A 13,781-nucleotide genomic window follows, 5' to 3' on the forward strand; every position below is an offset into this window, starting at 1 on the left:
TCAGATTGCCATCGGTTGTGCCCTAAGTCTATTCAACTTATCCATTCTTGATCAGAGCGTTTGCTTCTGATCCCTTGACTTGGGAATCATAATTCCTTTGCATTTTGAACTCTGAATTAGTCAGTTGCTTCTATAATCTGACCTCCTTGCATTCTTTCTTCTTCTGGTTGAGTACCGTTGCTCACATCAGATCCCTTGTGGACTACCAGATCCTTTGTAGATTTTATCCGACAACGTCCTTCATATTCAGTAACCTTGTGAGACTTTCCTCGGATACACAATGCCTTTGGTAAATTGTATCCCCCGCTCTCGTCAACCATACTCTGCTTCCGGGCTTTTATCTACTCGTGAAGTTTGTGGTATATGTTCCTAAGATGCCCCTATGGGTTGAATCTATGGCTTCCCTAAACTGTGTGAACCTGAAGATTATGCAGGTTATATCTACTGGCGTTTCTTTGGATAAATTGTCAATTCTACAACTTTGTCAAAGACGAGAAGTAAATGAAAAGTTGTGCATTAGAGAAGTGGGAGTCGACCTTGAACTTTGTGTTCATGCCCATGGACCCGATGTGGAACTTATCATGGAAGCTTCTTGTCATAATGATAATTCCCTTGTGATAAGTTCATCTTGTATCTATATTTGGTCCTTTGCAACCGTGGTTCCGACCATATTGTTCTCCTTTGATTCCATTTCTTGGACAAGTTAAAGTACTTGTCTTATGTAGAGCTTTTCATCCGTCCAACCTCTATCCGGTTCTACCTTCGAGTATTACCCCCTGGTATCTCGAGAATATCACAGAACTACATAACTTCTTATGAGTTCTTCATCAACTACTATTTCTTGTTGATTCTAGTTTTTCATGGATTCTGAGTTGTTAGACACTCGAGAACACCGATACCTGATCCGAGTCTACACTTTTCTCTCCATTGTTTTGTTTAACCTTTCTTGTAACCAACATATCTGAGCAGTGGTATTTCCCTGCTTATGTAAATACCTTGTTGTACAAACTCTATCAGTAAGACCTTGTTACTATTGTTGGTGACATTCCAGTAACCACCGATGGATAAGAACTTTGCCTAATGGTCCGCCTCGTCTTAATGGGCAGGGAAATGGTTCTCTTCGTCCCTCGCCCTTGGTACCAACGTTGTTACCAACATAATTGATGGTCTATCCTCTGACCTGCCTTGCTATCATGACCATACAAATGATAGGATCCTTCCCGCTTTCAACCCACATGGTTAGCCCATAACCCACAGTTTCACAGGATCGAAACCTGACTGTCCTGTACATCTCTGTCTTCCAAAATTGTTCCCCATGCTTGGTTTCGTATGTAATTCGCGAGCCACCTTCTTGTGATCTGTTCTGGTATCAGATGCAATACTTATTCTCGATGCTTGAACCCCTTTCACCCTCTGTTTCAGGCAATGAACGATTGCCAACCCGGTTAAAACTTCTTATTGCACCTTCCTACCTTTCCCTTGGTGACTTTCTAGAATTTCAACTCGCAAGATGCCTCTATGCCATGTTCACCGAGATAGCCCCAGGTACCTAACTTGTGTTGAGCTTCATCCTTTCCGAGTCTTTTCCCCTTACTCCACCCCTTAAATCTCGGGACAAGATTTCTTGTAGTGGAGGAGAATTGTGACACCCGGATAATTAAGCTACAGTAATTCCCTGCCGTTGATGCCACGTCATCATGATTACTGATGATAAACTCATGTCGATTCAAACCCCATTCAATTTCAAAATTTAAATCAAGTCAAACTTTAAAAGTTTTCAAATGTCAAAAATTAAATGTTCACAATATTCTATAAATTCACCTGGTGATTGTCATGTTGAAACCAACCTCTTTTGAATTCCAAATCGCACCTGGAATTTTATTTGGTGGTCCAACCACAATTAAATTGGCCTTATCAATTTCTAAAAATGGTTAGGCAACTCCTTTTGACCCCAAACTTTTTGTGCCATCTCAAGGTATTGTGTGAAAATTATGTGCCAAGTTTTCTTTAAAACAAAAGTCTTTTGGTGCTCCAGTTAAATGCAAATCAGTAACTATTGAAAGTATAGAAAAGCATAATCGGAAAGACTAAGACTTCCTGCTGGATTGGGCCCCTAGTGGCTGTAGTGCAGCCCACCCCAGCCTAGCCGGCCTTTCCTGTAGCTCTGGACAGTGGAGACCGAGGCCATGGCGCCAGGCACGCGCGTGCGCCGTCCACACGCCTGATCTCCTCGTGTCATTCATCCATCGATGCCCCGAGACGCATAAGACCCTCCCCGACGGCCTGGTCGAACCCTAGCTCGCCCTTTCCCCTTCTCCAGCTCGCCCTTCTCGAATCGATACAAGACCGAACTACCGCTGCCACACTCGCTGTCGATCCCGTGGCCACCCCCCGTCCCTCGTCCCTGCACCATGACCAGGAGCCGCACATCGTCGCCTTCTTCACCGACACAGCAGGAATCGGGCGGAACCGCCTTGAAGTCGTCGCCCCCGTTGCGTCTCCATCGCCACGGCCGCCGCATGATGTCGCCATCGATTCGCCGCGCCTCGACCACCTCCGGCTGCCCCGAGCTGTTCCTCGTCACCGATGTGAGCACGACGTGTTTTCCCCTCTATTCCCACCTTTAATCTCGTCTCGTAGCACCGAATCCCCACGAGCCCCGATCTCCCGCGTATGTGAGTGTATTGCTTCTGTTGCCGCTTGCTTCTGTCGCGCCCCCGTTGCCCGCTGTAGCTACCTGCGATTGCCGCTGCCCTTGCTCACGCTCGAACGCCTGTGGCGCCCTCTCCCGCTTGCTCCCGCTGCTCTGCTCTGCTCTTCTACTAGTGCTGCTGTTGCTTCTGCTTCCGCGACGGCATAATGCGCCGCTGCTCCTCTTAGCTGCTGCTGCTGCTCGCTACTTGGCCGCTGGTTGCTGCTTGGCTTGCTATTGTGCGTGCTTGCTACTGCACTGCTTTTCTTGCTGCTTTGGTGCGTTGATGCGTGCTTTCTACTGCTGCTCATACTCTGCTGCTACCGCAAACTGCCGCTTGCTGCTGCTATTGGCCATGGCTACAGCAATGGCCAAGTGTGTGTGTGCGTGAGTGTGTGTTCTATGTGTGTGGCCGACCCAATTACTAGTTTAGGGACTAATTTAGTTAGTTAGTCTGATTACTAGTACTAGTTAATTAGTCCAATAGTAGGTGACATGTGGACCCACTTTTAGTTTAAAGAAAAACAAATTTTAAGAAAAGTCTAAGTCAATGACATGTAGGCCTAGTTGAACTGTTCACCTTTGACCAGTCAACTATTGACTCCTGAGTCAACAGTTGACCTGGCCCCACTAGTCATGCACACTGGCTAGGTACTATTGTGTACAAAATGTAATTGCTGTATTAAGTCGAATTTATAATAATTTCAGAAATTGCTTTAAACTTTAATAAATCGTATAAAATAAACCGTAGCTCGGATTAAAATACTTTGTACACGAAAGTTGCTCAGAACAACGAGACGAATCCGATTCGCGGTCCGTTCGTCTGCCACACGTCCCTAGCATAGCAAACGTTGAACTTTTCCCCTCCAGTTCATCTGTCTGACAGACGTCCGAAACCGGGAAAACTTTCCCGGTTGTTTTCCCCCTTCGCCTGTATCTCCTAGCACCGCGTTAGAACACGTCACTCTGCTTGTGGTCCTATTATGCACTCGTTTGCTCTGTATTTACTGTTTATTCACCATCTTCTCTCTGGTAGACCCCGAGACCGATGCTGATGTCGCTGTGATCGACTACTTCGACGACGACCCTCCTTCTTGTCTGAGCAACCAGGCAAGCCCCCCCTTTGATCATCCCGATATCGCCCATTCTATACTCTCATGCTTGCATTAGATTTTGCTACTGTTATTGTTTGCTCCTATTCTGATGCATAGCCTGCTTTTGTACCTGCTTTTGTTACCTACCTGCTTATCCTAAACTGCTTAGTATAGGTTGGTTAGTGATCCATCTGATGCTTGCGAGTACTTTGAATGAGTACTCACGGTTGCTTTGCTACCCTTTTCGCCCTTCCTTCTTCTTTCCGGTTGATGCAACCAGATGGTGGATCCTTGGATCTAGATGCCACCGCCGACGAATACTGCTACGTGGAGACCGCCGACGACCAGGAGTAGTTAGGAGGTCCCAGGCAGGAGGCCTTGCCTCTCCGATCGCGTTGCTTTTGTGCTAGCCTTCTTAAGGCATCCTTGTTTAACTTATGTCTGTACTCAGATATTGTTGCTTCCGCTGACTCTTGTGTATCGAGCTATGTATTTGAGCCCTCGAGGCCCCTGGGCTTGTAATATAAAGCTTGTATTATTTTATTTGTGTCTAGAGTTGTGTTGTGATATCTTCCCATGTGACCCTGATCTTGATCGTACACATCTGCATGTATGATTAGTGTACGATTGAATCGGGGGCGTCACACTACTGCTATGGACCCGTAGGTCATGTGGGAACTACTCAAATTGAATGGTGGAAGCAGCAAAGTCTATGAAGATTACCTTCCCAATGGTTTCCCCCTGTAGCAGAGTACCGGTAGGGGCCTCTAGATGGGATCGCGGAAGAACAAAGTCTTGCGGCGGTGGAATAATTGTTTTGGGTCTCGCTCTGGTGGTTTCTGGAATTTAGGGAATTTATAGGCCAAGAATTAGGGCAAACCCAACCACATGGGACCCACAAGCTCACTCGGCGCGCCCCTGGGGACCGCCACCTGAGCTTGTGGCTCCCTCGATCATCGTCTGGTGCATCCCTGAAGCTTCTATGGTCTCTTCTGGTCCAGAAAAAATCACCGTAAAATTTTCATTGTGTTTGGACTTCGTTTGGTATGGCTTTTCTATGAAACAAAGAAATAGGCAAAAAACAGAAACTGGCACTACGGACTAAGTTAATAGATTAGTCCACAAAAGTGGTACAAAATGGCATATAAAGCATAAAATATTGGTAATATAATAGCATGAAACAATAAAAAATATGTCGAAGACGTATCAGTGGGTGAAGGCTAGATCCACTTGCCAAACAACAAAATCATGGATCAAAATCAACAAAATCTCACAAAAACCAACAAAATGCAAAAAAATCGGCATGGCTATTTTTTGGTGGGGATTTTTGAATTGGGCAAAAATCAACAAAAATAGGCTAGAAAGTGAGGGGTTCGGAATCCAAGAATGTGAATCAATCGTGCTCTGATCCAAGATGATGTAGGGTGGAACCCTAATTTAGAGATCTTATCACGCTTGGATGTTGGAGAAGGATGGAGTCAAGAACAAGCACAAGAGGAGGAACACTCGATGACAAGAAGTCGTCACACATCCACAAAATCTGCAAATCTCATACAAGTTCAAGGGATCCAAATGTAACAAAAGGAAATAGTAAAGGTAGTTCTTCCCAATCGCTAGAGGAATTGAGATCTGAAGAGGTAGTCTTCTCCAACACCTAAGGGAGGAGGGTTTGATATCCACCAGGGGATCTTCTCCAAAGGAGGTTCTAGATCTCCTAGTAGAGGGGTAGATGAACAAAGCTCTCTCAAGATCTAATAATATGCTTTGCTAACCATAATAGAGAGGATGGGTCGTCTTTTTTATAGTCCAAGTGCAAATAGGGACGAAGGAAAAGAGTACATGGACACTTGAGCCGATTTGCGTGCAGGCAAGGTCGGATGTCTGGGTAGGTACCCTGATAGAGGCAAAGGTGTCCCGATGCTTCGATGAGAGGTATTGTTTTTGGTGGAGTAGACTTTGACGATTCGACTACGAACATGCAAAGATGTCGCGCCTTAGCAATCGCTAAACCAACTCTGAAAGGTTATTGGCCACACCGGAGCACGATCAACCTGACCACGAGGGTCTATATCCTGCACGCAAACGAAGAACAAGCAAGAAACTGAGACTGCAATCTAAGTATTGCGAATTTAAGAGGCAAGCTTTACTAAGAAAATGGGGTTCTATGACGTCTTGGTCTGGTCGTTGAACACAAACGAAGGACGCGAGCTGCAACTATGGCGAACTTTAACTAAACAAAACTCAAGTCTAATCGGTGCCTTAAGGGTTGTATTTATAGGGGAAAATAAAGGGGATTTCGTCCACCCTTGGCAAGGTGGGTCTAAGACACCTCCTGAGTCATTTCCCCTACCATAGGGACTCTAAAAATATCCTATGAAGTATTATTTCAAAATTACATGGGACTGGCCAAAAAATAAGGTGACACAACACCTATAATAAGCTATGGACAAAAATTATGAAAGGTTGTCTTCTATATTTGGTCCATGTCCTTGTATGTCATCACGGTGTCTTCAAAGTATTGAAAACTCCACTAAAAACTCCGTTCTTGTTCCTCTTGCGCGCGCCATCATCTCCATGCTTGATCATGCTCCAATGTTCATCCTTCTTGTCCTTGCTAGACCCTTCATTCGTAAACAAAACAAATGTATCCAATTTAGGCAACATCATATTCTCATGAACATTAGAATCATTACCAAGAAATGAAAGTACCTAGTAATTTAATTGGATGACCCCGAGCATCATCCGGATGATCTGGCTAGCTACCTGGATGGTCCGGCTGAGTCGTGGCCTCTAGGGATGCTCGGATGTCCAGGGTGGTAGCCGGATCATCCAGCATCACGCGAAGCCTAAGGATGCCTTCTAGTGCCACAATTGAATAGTCTAGGACGGTGTCCAGACGTTCGTCTGTTGCCCGGATGATCCGGTATCCTGTTCGAATGATCCGTTCGTCACCCAGATGATTAGCCCGGACACTTGTCCAGAGAGCTGCGGCGTCCGGCTTTGTCCGGCGCGTCCGTGTTGGAGTTTGGACGTCCAACTATCTTCGGGCGCCAACTGTCTCCATCTTCCCATCCTTGCTTCGCTTTCATCTAAACTTATCCTTGGTCCTTAGCTTCTTCATCGCTGCTTTCTTGGTACCTGGGTATGCGAAGTGTCTCCGCTTGAGGTACTAGTTATATCTCGAATGAATAAAAGGGAAGCTCAATAAGGAGAGAGTTAACCTTGGTATAGCTCTTGCATGCACTCTTCTCATCGGTCCACTTGGTGCTTGGAGAGTTGGTATAGTGTCCATAGGGGTGACCGTAGGGTGCTCCCTAACACACACATTTGCAGATCAAGCTAGATACGCACAAGATCCAACTAGATTACTCTATCACTTGTACTGAAAATCCTCGTACGAGTCTTGATTTAAACATACAACAGGAGTAGGGTGTCATCTCTAAGACAAAAGGTGTGATCTTGGGTACGTAATTAAATCCATGGTGTGAATCCCGTCCTAGATCCTCATCGTATGCCTCGCTGCACAAATCCCCCGAATCATGAGTATTGATGCGAAATCCCCGCGACAGACAGATTATACATGTGCACTCAAACTTTAAATATGAATGAACCAACGCGAGCTCCTTAAAAAAGTGCAAATGCCTTCCCATACTCAAAACTAAATTTCGAATGGACCTCATGGCTTATGTGTAATTTCCTTGCTGTTCATGGGCAAAGGTGGCCAAATGGGTCGGTCCTGGCATGGTGGCCCAATAGCCTGCTGCCTGACACGCATGTTTATAATCAAGTTGTGCCGGCACATGACCCGTCTAGTGCCGTGCCTCAGCCTCGAGGCTGGGTACGAGTGCCGGCAGGACACAACCGTTTATTTTTTATATATACTAGCACAAATGCCCGTGCGTTGCAACGGGGTAGATCGATTTAAAAAAAAGCTAGTTTCGCCATTCACCAAAACGCCCATCAGGGCGGCATATGCGTCCTGCATGTATGCTTTTATCATGTCATTATTTCCTTTAGTTAGAGTCATGCATGTCCTTCCTCTCATTTAATTAATTAGATCCAATCAGGTCATGCCAAGCCCACAAATCCTTCTAATTAGAGCCAATACAGCATGCTTGCGCCGTGCATGTCCCCTCCTTTATGGAATTTTCTCTCCTTTGGCAATGCTGTTTCCTCTCTTTCTTGGTTTTGGAGGTGACTTGCTGATATTTAAGACAACATGCAAATCCATATAATTTGGTGGGATTTGATATTAAAAAATCAAGATGGGACTATTAGACGGGGAACCATTTAGTATGGCAGAAAAGTACGCTAGGTCGGTTGGCATTGGCCTTTTGTGTGGCCGGTGAGGTTCTGAGTTCGAACCTTCAATGGACATATTTTTTTTTCTCCTCCCAAAACGCCAGAAAACTGCAGATTAGTCTCAGGTCGGCCCGTGCGATGGATGGACGGAAAATATGGTAATCTAGGCGGCGGCCCAAGTAGAGAGGAACGCAGGCCTGCCCAATACGAACCTTTTTGACTCTACGAATTAGTACCACCTCGTGTATTTCACGTAACGTAGGATCATATGCGGGATGAAACTAAGAATATCACCTTGCTTTATTAGTAGGTATATAGAGGTATAGATATAGATATAGATATAGATATAGATATAGAGGTATAGAATAGATATAGAGGTATAGATTAGCTCCCAAAACAGCCCAAAAAGGCTAGCTAAACATGTCGGTGGGCCGGACCGTTTACTTGTTGTGCGGTGCCTTTTTTGAGGGAGTATGGCATGAGTGCTGGCCCGTATATTAGGCGTGCCTGGATGGGCCGTGCCGTGCCTGGCCCGCTTAGGCCAGGCCGTGCCGGGCCGGCCCATCTGGCCAGGTCTGTTCGCCGTGTCCTTCCTCCTTTTTCTTTTTCTTTCAGGTGCGCTGGCCTGTTCTGTTTCGCTGCTCAAGTCGGTGGCGCCGCAAAGCCTCTCGCCTCGAAGGGTTTCTTCCTCCGCCTCGCCGTCCGCGCGCTGTTCCCCACTACCGTCCGCGCGAAGCGAGACAAGGCGGCGGCGAAGAGAGCCACCCCTCCTCAGAGGATGATCACCACGGCTGCGCCAGAGGGCGTCGCGCAGCCACCTGCCGCGGCCAAGGGTTCCAAAGGAGAGGCGGAGAGGAAACAGAGCGACGCACAGGGAAGAGGAGGAAACGGCGGTGGTGGTGGTGGCGGCGGCGGCAGCGGCGGCGGCGGCGGTGCAGATGGCGGGGGTGGAGGTAGAGGGAAGAAGCGGAAGAACAAGGGAGGTGCCTTCATCTACGGAAACTACAGGAACTACTACGGCTACCGAGTGAGTTGAACCGCGCTTCTCCCCTCCACTCTGTGGCCTCTCTCTAACAAACGGTGAATCGTCATTGTGTTGTGCATGCCGTGTAGTTATTTGGTGAAATGATTTGCTGGAGATTGCTATGTTCCTGGGACTGGGATGGTTTATACGGACTAGGATTCTTAGCTGAAAGCGGTGGAGCTTTTGCTTAGGACGCGCCCTAACTATTTGATGAAATGCGCTAATAGGTTTCTGCGTTGATTTGTGTCTCAGAGCTTGCAGAACTTGAGTTTTGCAACGAGGGTCCGTGGTTCCTTTTTTTTTTTTTTGTATTGAATGGAAACTGGAGTGAGATGAATATACTTGTTTTATTTGATTCTAGTTTGTGGTAGGCCAGCATATACGTTATCTGTCGGGTATTTTGGTGTTAAATTGCCGCTTTTACGCCATAGCATTAGTTCATCATTTCATTGGTTTAGACAATCCAACCATTGTGGTACTGTGTGTGACATGGCTGTCGAATTTCAGGGGCACAGCAATCACCACTGCTTTGAGCCTTTGACCCCATATTGGACATGTAGTATAATTTCTGATTAATAAATGCCCCAAGGTGTTGCTGTAATGGCTATTGGCAGAGAAGGAGTAAGCAAGCATGGAGCCTAATTGCACGTACTTGTTTTCACAGATCTGCTTATGCTAAATTCACCTGTACAAAGGAGGCAGATAGACGGATAGAGGTCTATTCATTAGATTGGACATTTAATTGTATGCTGCACATGATAGTTCACTTAATACGATAAAAAGGCACTCGATGGCTGGATCAACTAATCTTAGCTGATAACTTCAATCTTTTGATGTTCAACAGATTGATCGTAACGTCGGTGAAGATCCCCGCCTTGAGATATTCAAGAAGGAGTGGTTTGCAGGCAAGGATTGTCTCGATATTGGATGCAACCAAGGTTTGGTCACAATCGGTATAGGTAATGTTCTGGGGATAATAATTTGTTCTGTTTTGTTTGGTTAATGATCTTCCGGTCTTATTCCCATGTCTTTCAACTTCAATGTTACTAGCAATGTGCCCGTGCGTTGCAACGGATCCAAAGTAGAATAGTACTTGTTCACAAACTTGAAAGAAAACACTCTTGTTTTGATATACATATATACCACTAAAAATATATTACTTTTCACTCAAAATATATTTCTCGGGCTGTTTTGATGAGGTGAGGGAGGGATGTGATTGCTTATAAGATAATAAGGGATTTTCTGCAAATTGGAGCAGAGAAGTGGGCTATTGTTGCAAAAATTCCACAACTTACCTCACAGCCGTTAGGTGCAGATCTAATGGTCAGAAATGACGGATGACAGACACACCATCATCACCAACTGAGTCTTTTATAGGAGTAGAGATAGCTTTTGTTCTTGAATTACCAGACTGCTGTTACTGTGCGGTTACATGGTTTTAGTTTCTATTGTTGAATATGAAAGTCTTATCCATATTAACATAAGCATTATTTAGCTAATTATTGTAAATATTCTTTGATTTATTCATATGGTTACGTTAGGATAAGTTTAATTGAGTATGTGCCATCTATTGTAGGTTGCCACTTGTAATACAGTTGAGACTACCCTACATAAGCATGTCAGCTACCTTTGTTAACCTATTATTATTATGGTCTGCAATAGCATAGTTTTCATTTGACAACTCTTGACCGTACAAGAACTGAATGCCAATTAGCTGTAGCTGGACTTTTGATTCATTATTCTGTGCATTGATGACTTAGTGACTCTTCTGACACTCATTTGCTAGAAATCAATAAATCACAAGTGACATATACAATTTTTTTGGGGCAGATGCCACAATTGCAAGAGAGAGATATTGAATGTTTTTCTCTAAATAAATTTCCTGTCAAACACAGTTTCTCATCTCTAATTTTCTTTACCTTGTGCAGCGATGAAGTTTGAATGTCAAAGCATCCTTGGAGTTGACATTGATAAAGGTTTAAACTGTTATTGTAATATTTAATGAAGTAACATTGTATCATACTGTTTGTTTTAAGAGCATGAAGTACCTGGTAGCTGGAATCTTTCAAAAAACAATCTGAATATCTGATTGATGCTTGTCTCTCAGCAGCCTTTATGTACATTTTGTGTTTTTATATATATAATGTTGCGCACTGAGAGCATTAATGCTCATTTCTGAACAATATTAAGAAAATCCAGTCCTGTTTGACCAGTTATTGCATATCCCAGCTCAGTGTTGTTAGTAGTTCGTAATTATTGTATTGACACAATGCTTGTGAGGCATGTTGTGGTTGCAAGTCTAAAGAAGTAGAATTTGGTGGGACATTTTTTTAAATGGCATAACATCCTTGCTGATGCCCACACCTTCCTGTTCACAAATTCAATGTTTTTCTATTGATAACTGAACCTATCTTGAAATTATGAAACTCTATATGAGATTTATAATGTTAATTTGTTCCTTAGCAGAATGTGCATTTATGACAGTCAGACTTGGATTTCTGTAATTTTCTGTCGTTAGATGCATGGTCCGTAATTAAGTAATAGTGTTTGACAGATTACCAATAAATATCATCAACCATAACTGAATAGTCCCTTGTAGTTACGTAATGTTTGTGTGTTCTTGGCTTGCCCAATGTAGTATGGTTGGCTGTGTTGGGTTTGTCAAATGAAACTGATTCTGATATTAACCTTGTAGGTTTGATTGACCTTGCTAACTGGAATTTAAGAAGGATATCTCGAACAGGCAACATGGCTCCAGAAAGTGCGAAGGTTCATAACTCGTCAGACTCCACAACTAAGAGCTGTCCTGAAGAAGTGGTATCTGAAATGCCAAATGGAAATATTTCTAAGCACGAACAACCTGATCTTTTTGAAATCGTCTCTTTTCGGTCTGAAAATTTTGTACAGAGCAAACACAAATATGCAGAACAGTATGACACCATCATGTGGTAAGTTGCAAATTTACAAGCGAGACATATCAGAGATTTTTTGGTTTATTTGTATTAGTCACTATCCAAATTGAATGTCATCTTGATTGGTTGTGCTTTTGTTCTCTTGCAGTTTGAGCGTGACAAAATGGATCCACCTGAACTGGGGTGATGATGGCATAATCACTTTGTTTGTGAAGATATGGAGTCTTCTAAGACCGGTATCTATTTCTCTTTTGCTGTCCCTAAATTGGATCTCTGTGGTAAGAGGAAAAACTAACAATACCTTGTCTTCTTTCCGCTGGCTTCTCTTGTTTTGCAGGGAGGGATTTTTATCATGGAGCCTCAACCTTGGACCTCGTATAGGAAAAACAGATTAGTGTCAGAGGTAATTTCTGATTGTCAGACTGATGACTGATGCTACATGTTTTGTTTTTAGCTTTAGATGGTAGTTTCAACTTTAGAGCTCTAACTCTGTGAAGGCCTGAAGGGTAGCCATGAGTATGTTGCATTGAACCGTTCTTTTGGTCCCTTGCTCGTTTCAAAGCTAGATGTACTCCTTGGTTTGAATTGCTTCCTCGTCTTTCCTCATTTATGTGCTTTTCTTTCTGAAATAATCTTTCATCATTTTCGTTGGGGTCTTACTCTCACCCAACCTGCTTTTGTTTCCCCTGATCACACAATCTTATGCCTCTTAGAGTGAGTAGTAACAAAAATCCTGATCCATCGTTGAAACAATTATTTCTTCTCAATCTTTCATGGGGTGAAGTTAACTCACATTGTCCTGTCCTTTTTTTCTGGTGGATTTCAGTTTGCGAAAGAAAACTTCAAATATATCTGTATATACCCTGAGAAATTCCGGGAGGTACTTCTGGACAAGGTGCGTTCTATACCGGCAACTAATGCTTATGTTCTTTTCCAGTTCCCTGCAGCAGAATCATTGTAAACCATGCAGTTGTGCTTGCAGGTAGGATTTAGGTCAGCAGAGGTGATTACCAACAGATTGGTCGGATCTGTCGCTGGTTTTGACCGCCCAATTGAAGTTTACTACAAATGATGGAATGAGATTAACGCCTGCCTCTTGCTCAGAGGCTCATGTGGTGCTTCGGGTGCATAAGTTTGGTGCTGTGGGATTCGTCGTGCTTCACCGGTGCCTTCTTTGGTACAAATATGATGATCAAGGTTTTCACATAACGCTGGATTAGCAGTTTGTGGAAGTGTCATTTTCAACAAGCGCCCAAGGAATGATATGGATAGGGTGGTGGTGGTATTAGGTACTTTTCGATATTTTGCCAGAGTCTAAGCGTTTGTATAGATGAATTTTAGATGGCAGAGAAAACCTTCCAGTGATATAAGATTTCGCTTCCTATGAACAGGCTAGTTTTCTCGCGCTCTTACAATTGCAACCGCTTTATCGTATATATAAACCGGCAAATCTTGGTTCGATTAGATCAGCTTTCAGACACTATACTTGTTGCTTTGCTCAGCCCTGGAGCAGCACCGCGAATGTCTCAGTCCCTTGCAGCTCAAGCTGCACCTGAGCCCACTCAACGAGCACTTTGAAGAAAAAAGCCATTGATCAGTCACCGTCCGAATATGCAACCGCATTCCGAAAGCTCCAAGGATCTTCCAAAAATAAAAAGGAGAAGCCCAAAGGAAGGCACAGCACAGTAGAGGTGCAACCATCTCCACCCTCTTCCCTGCCCCAAGTCAAGCAAGGAATCCCTTCTTCCCTCTCAACT

At 44.1% G+C, this 13,781-nt stretch overlaps 1 protein-coding gene across 1 annotated transcript; it reads left to right on the forward strand.

Moving 5' to 3' along the window:
* Positions 1 to 8,459: 8,459 nt before the first annotated feature.
* On the forward strand, positions 8,460 to 13,488 carry LOC119341305 (probable RNA methyltransferase At5g51130). The gene is made up of 8 exons (XM_037613181.1): positions 8,460 to 9,115; positions 9,957 to 10,071; positions 11,041 to 11,088; positions 11,808 to 12,060; positions 12,173 to 12,260; positions 12,362 to 12,427; positions 12,851 to 12,919; positions 13,007 to 13,488. The coding sequence occupies exons 1-8, from the start codon at positions 8,567 to 8,569 to the stop codon at positions 13,094 to 13,096; spliced, it is 1,278 nt and encodes a 425-aa protein (XP_037469078.1). The 5' UTR covers positions 8,460 to 8,566; the 3' UTR covers positions 13,097 to 13,488.
* The last annotated feature ends 293 nt before the right edge of the window (positions 13,489 to 13,781 follow it).

Source organism: Triticum dicoccoides, chromosome 7B (assembly GCF_002162155.2).
Source record: "Triticum dicoccoides isolate Atlit2015 ecotype Zavitan chromosome 7B, WEW_v2.0, whole genome shotgun sequence".
NCBI lineage: Eukaryota > Viridiplantae > Streptophyta > Magnoliopsida > Poales > Poaceae > Triticum > Triticum dicoccoides.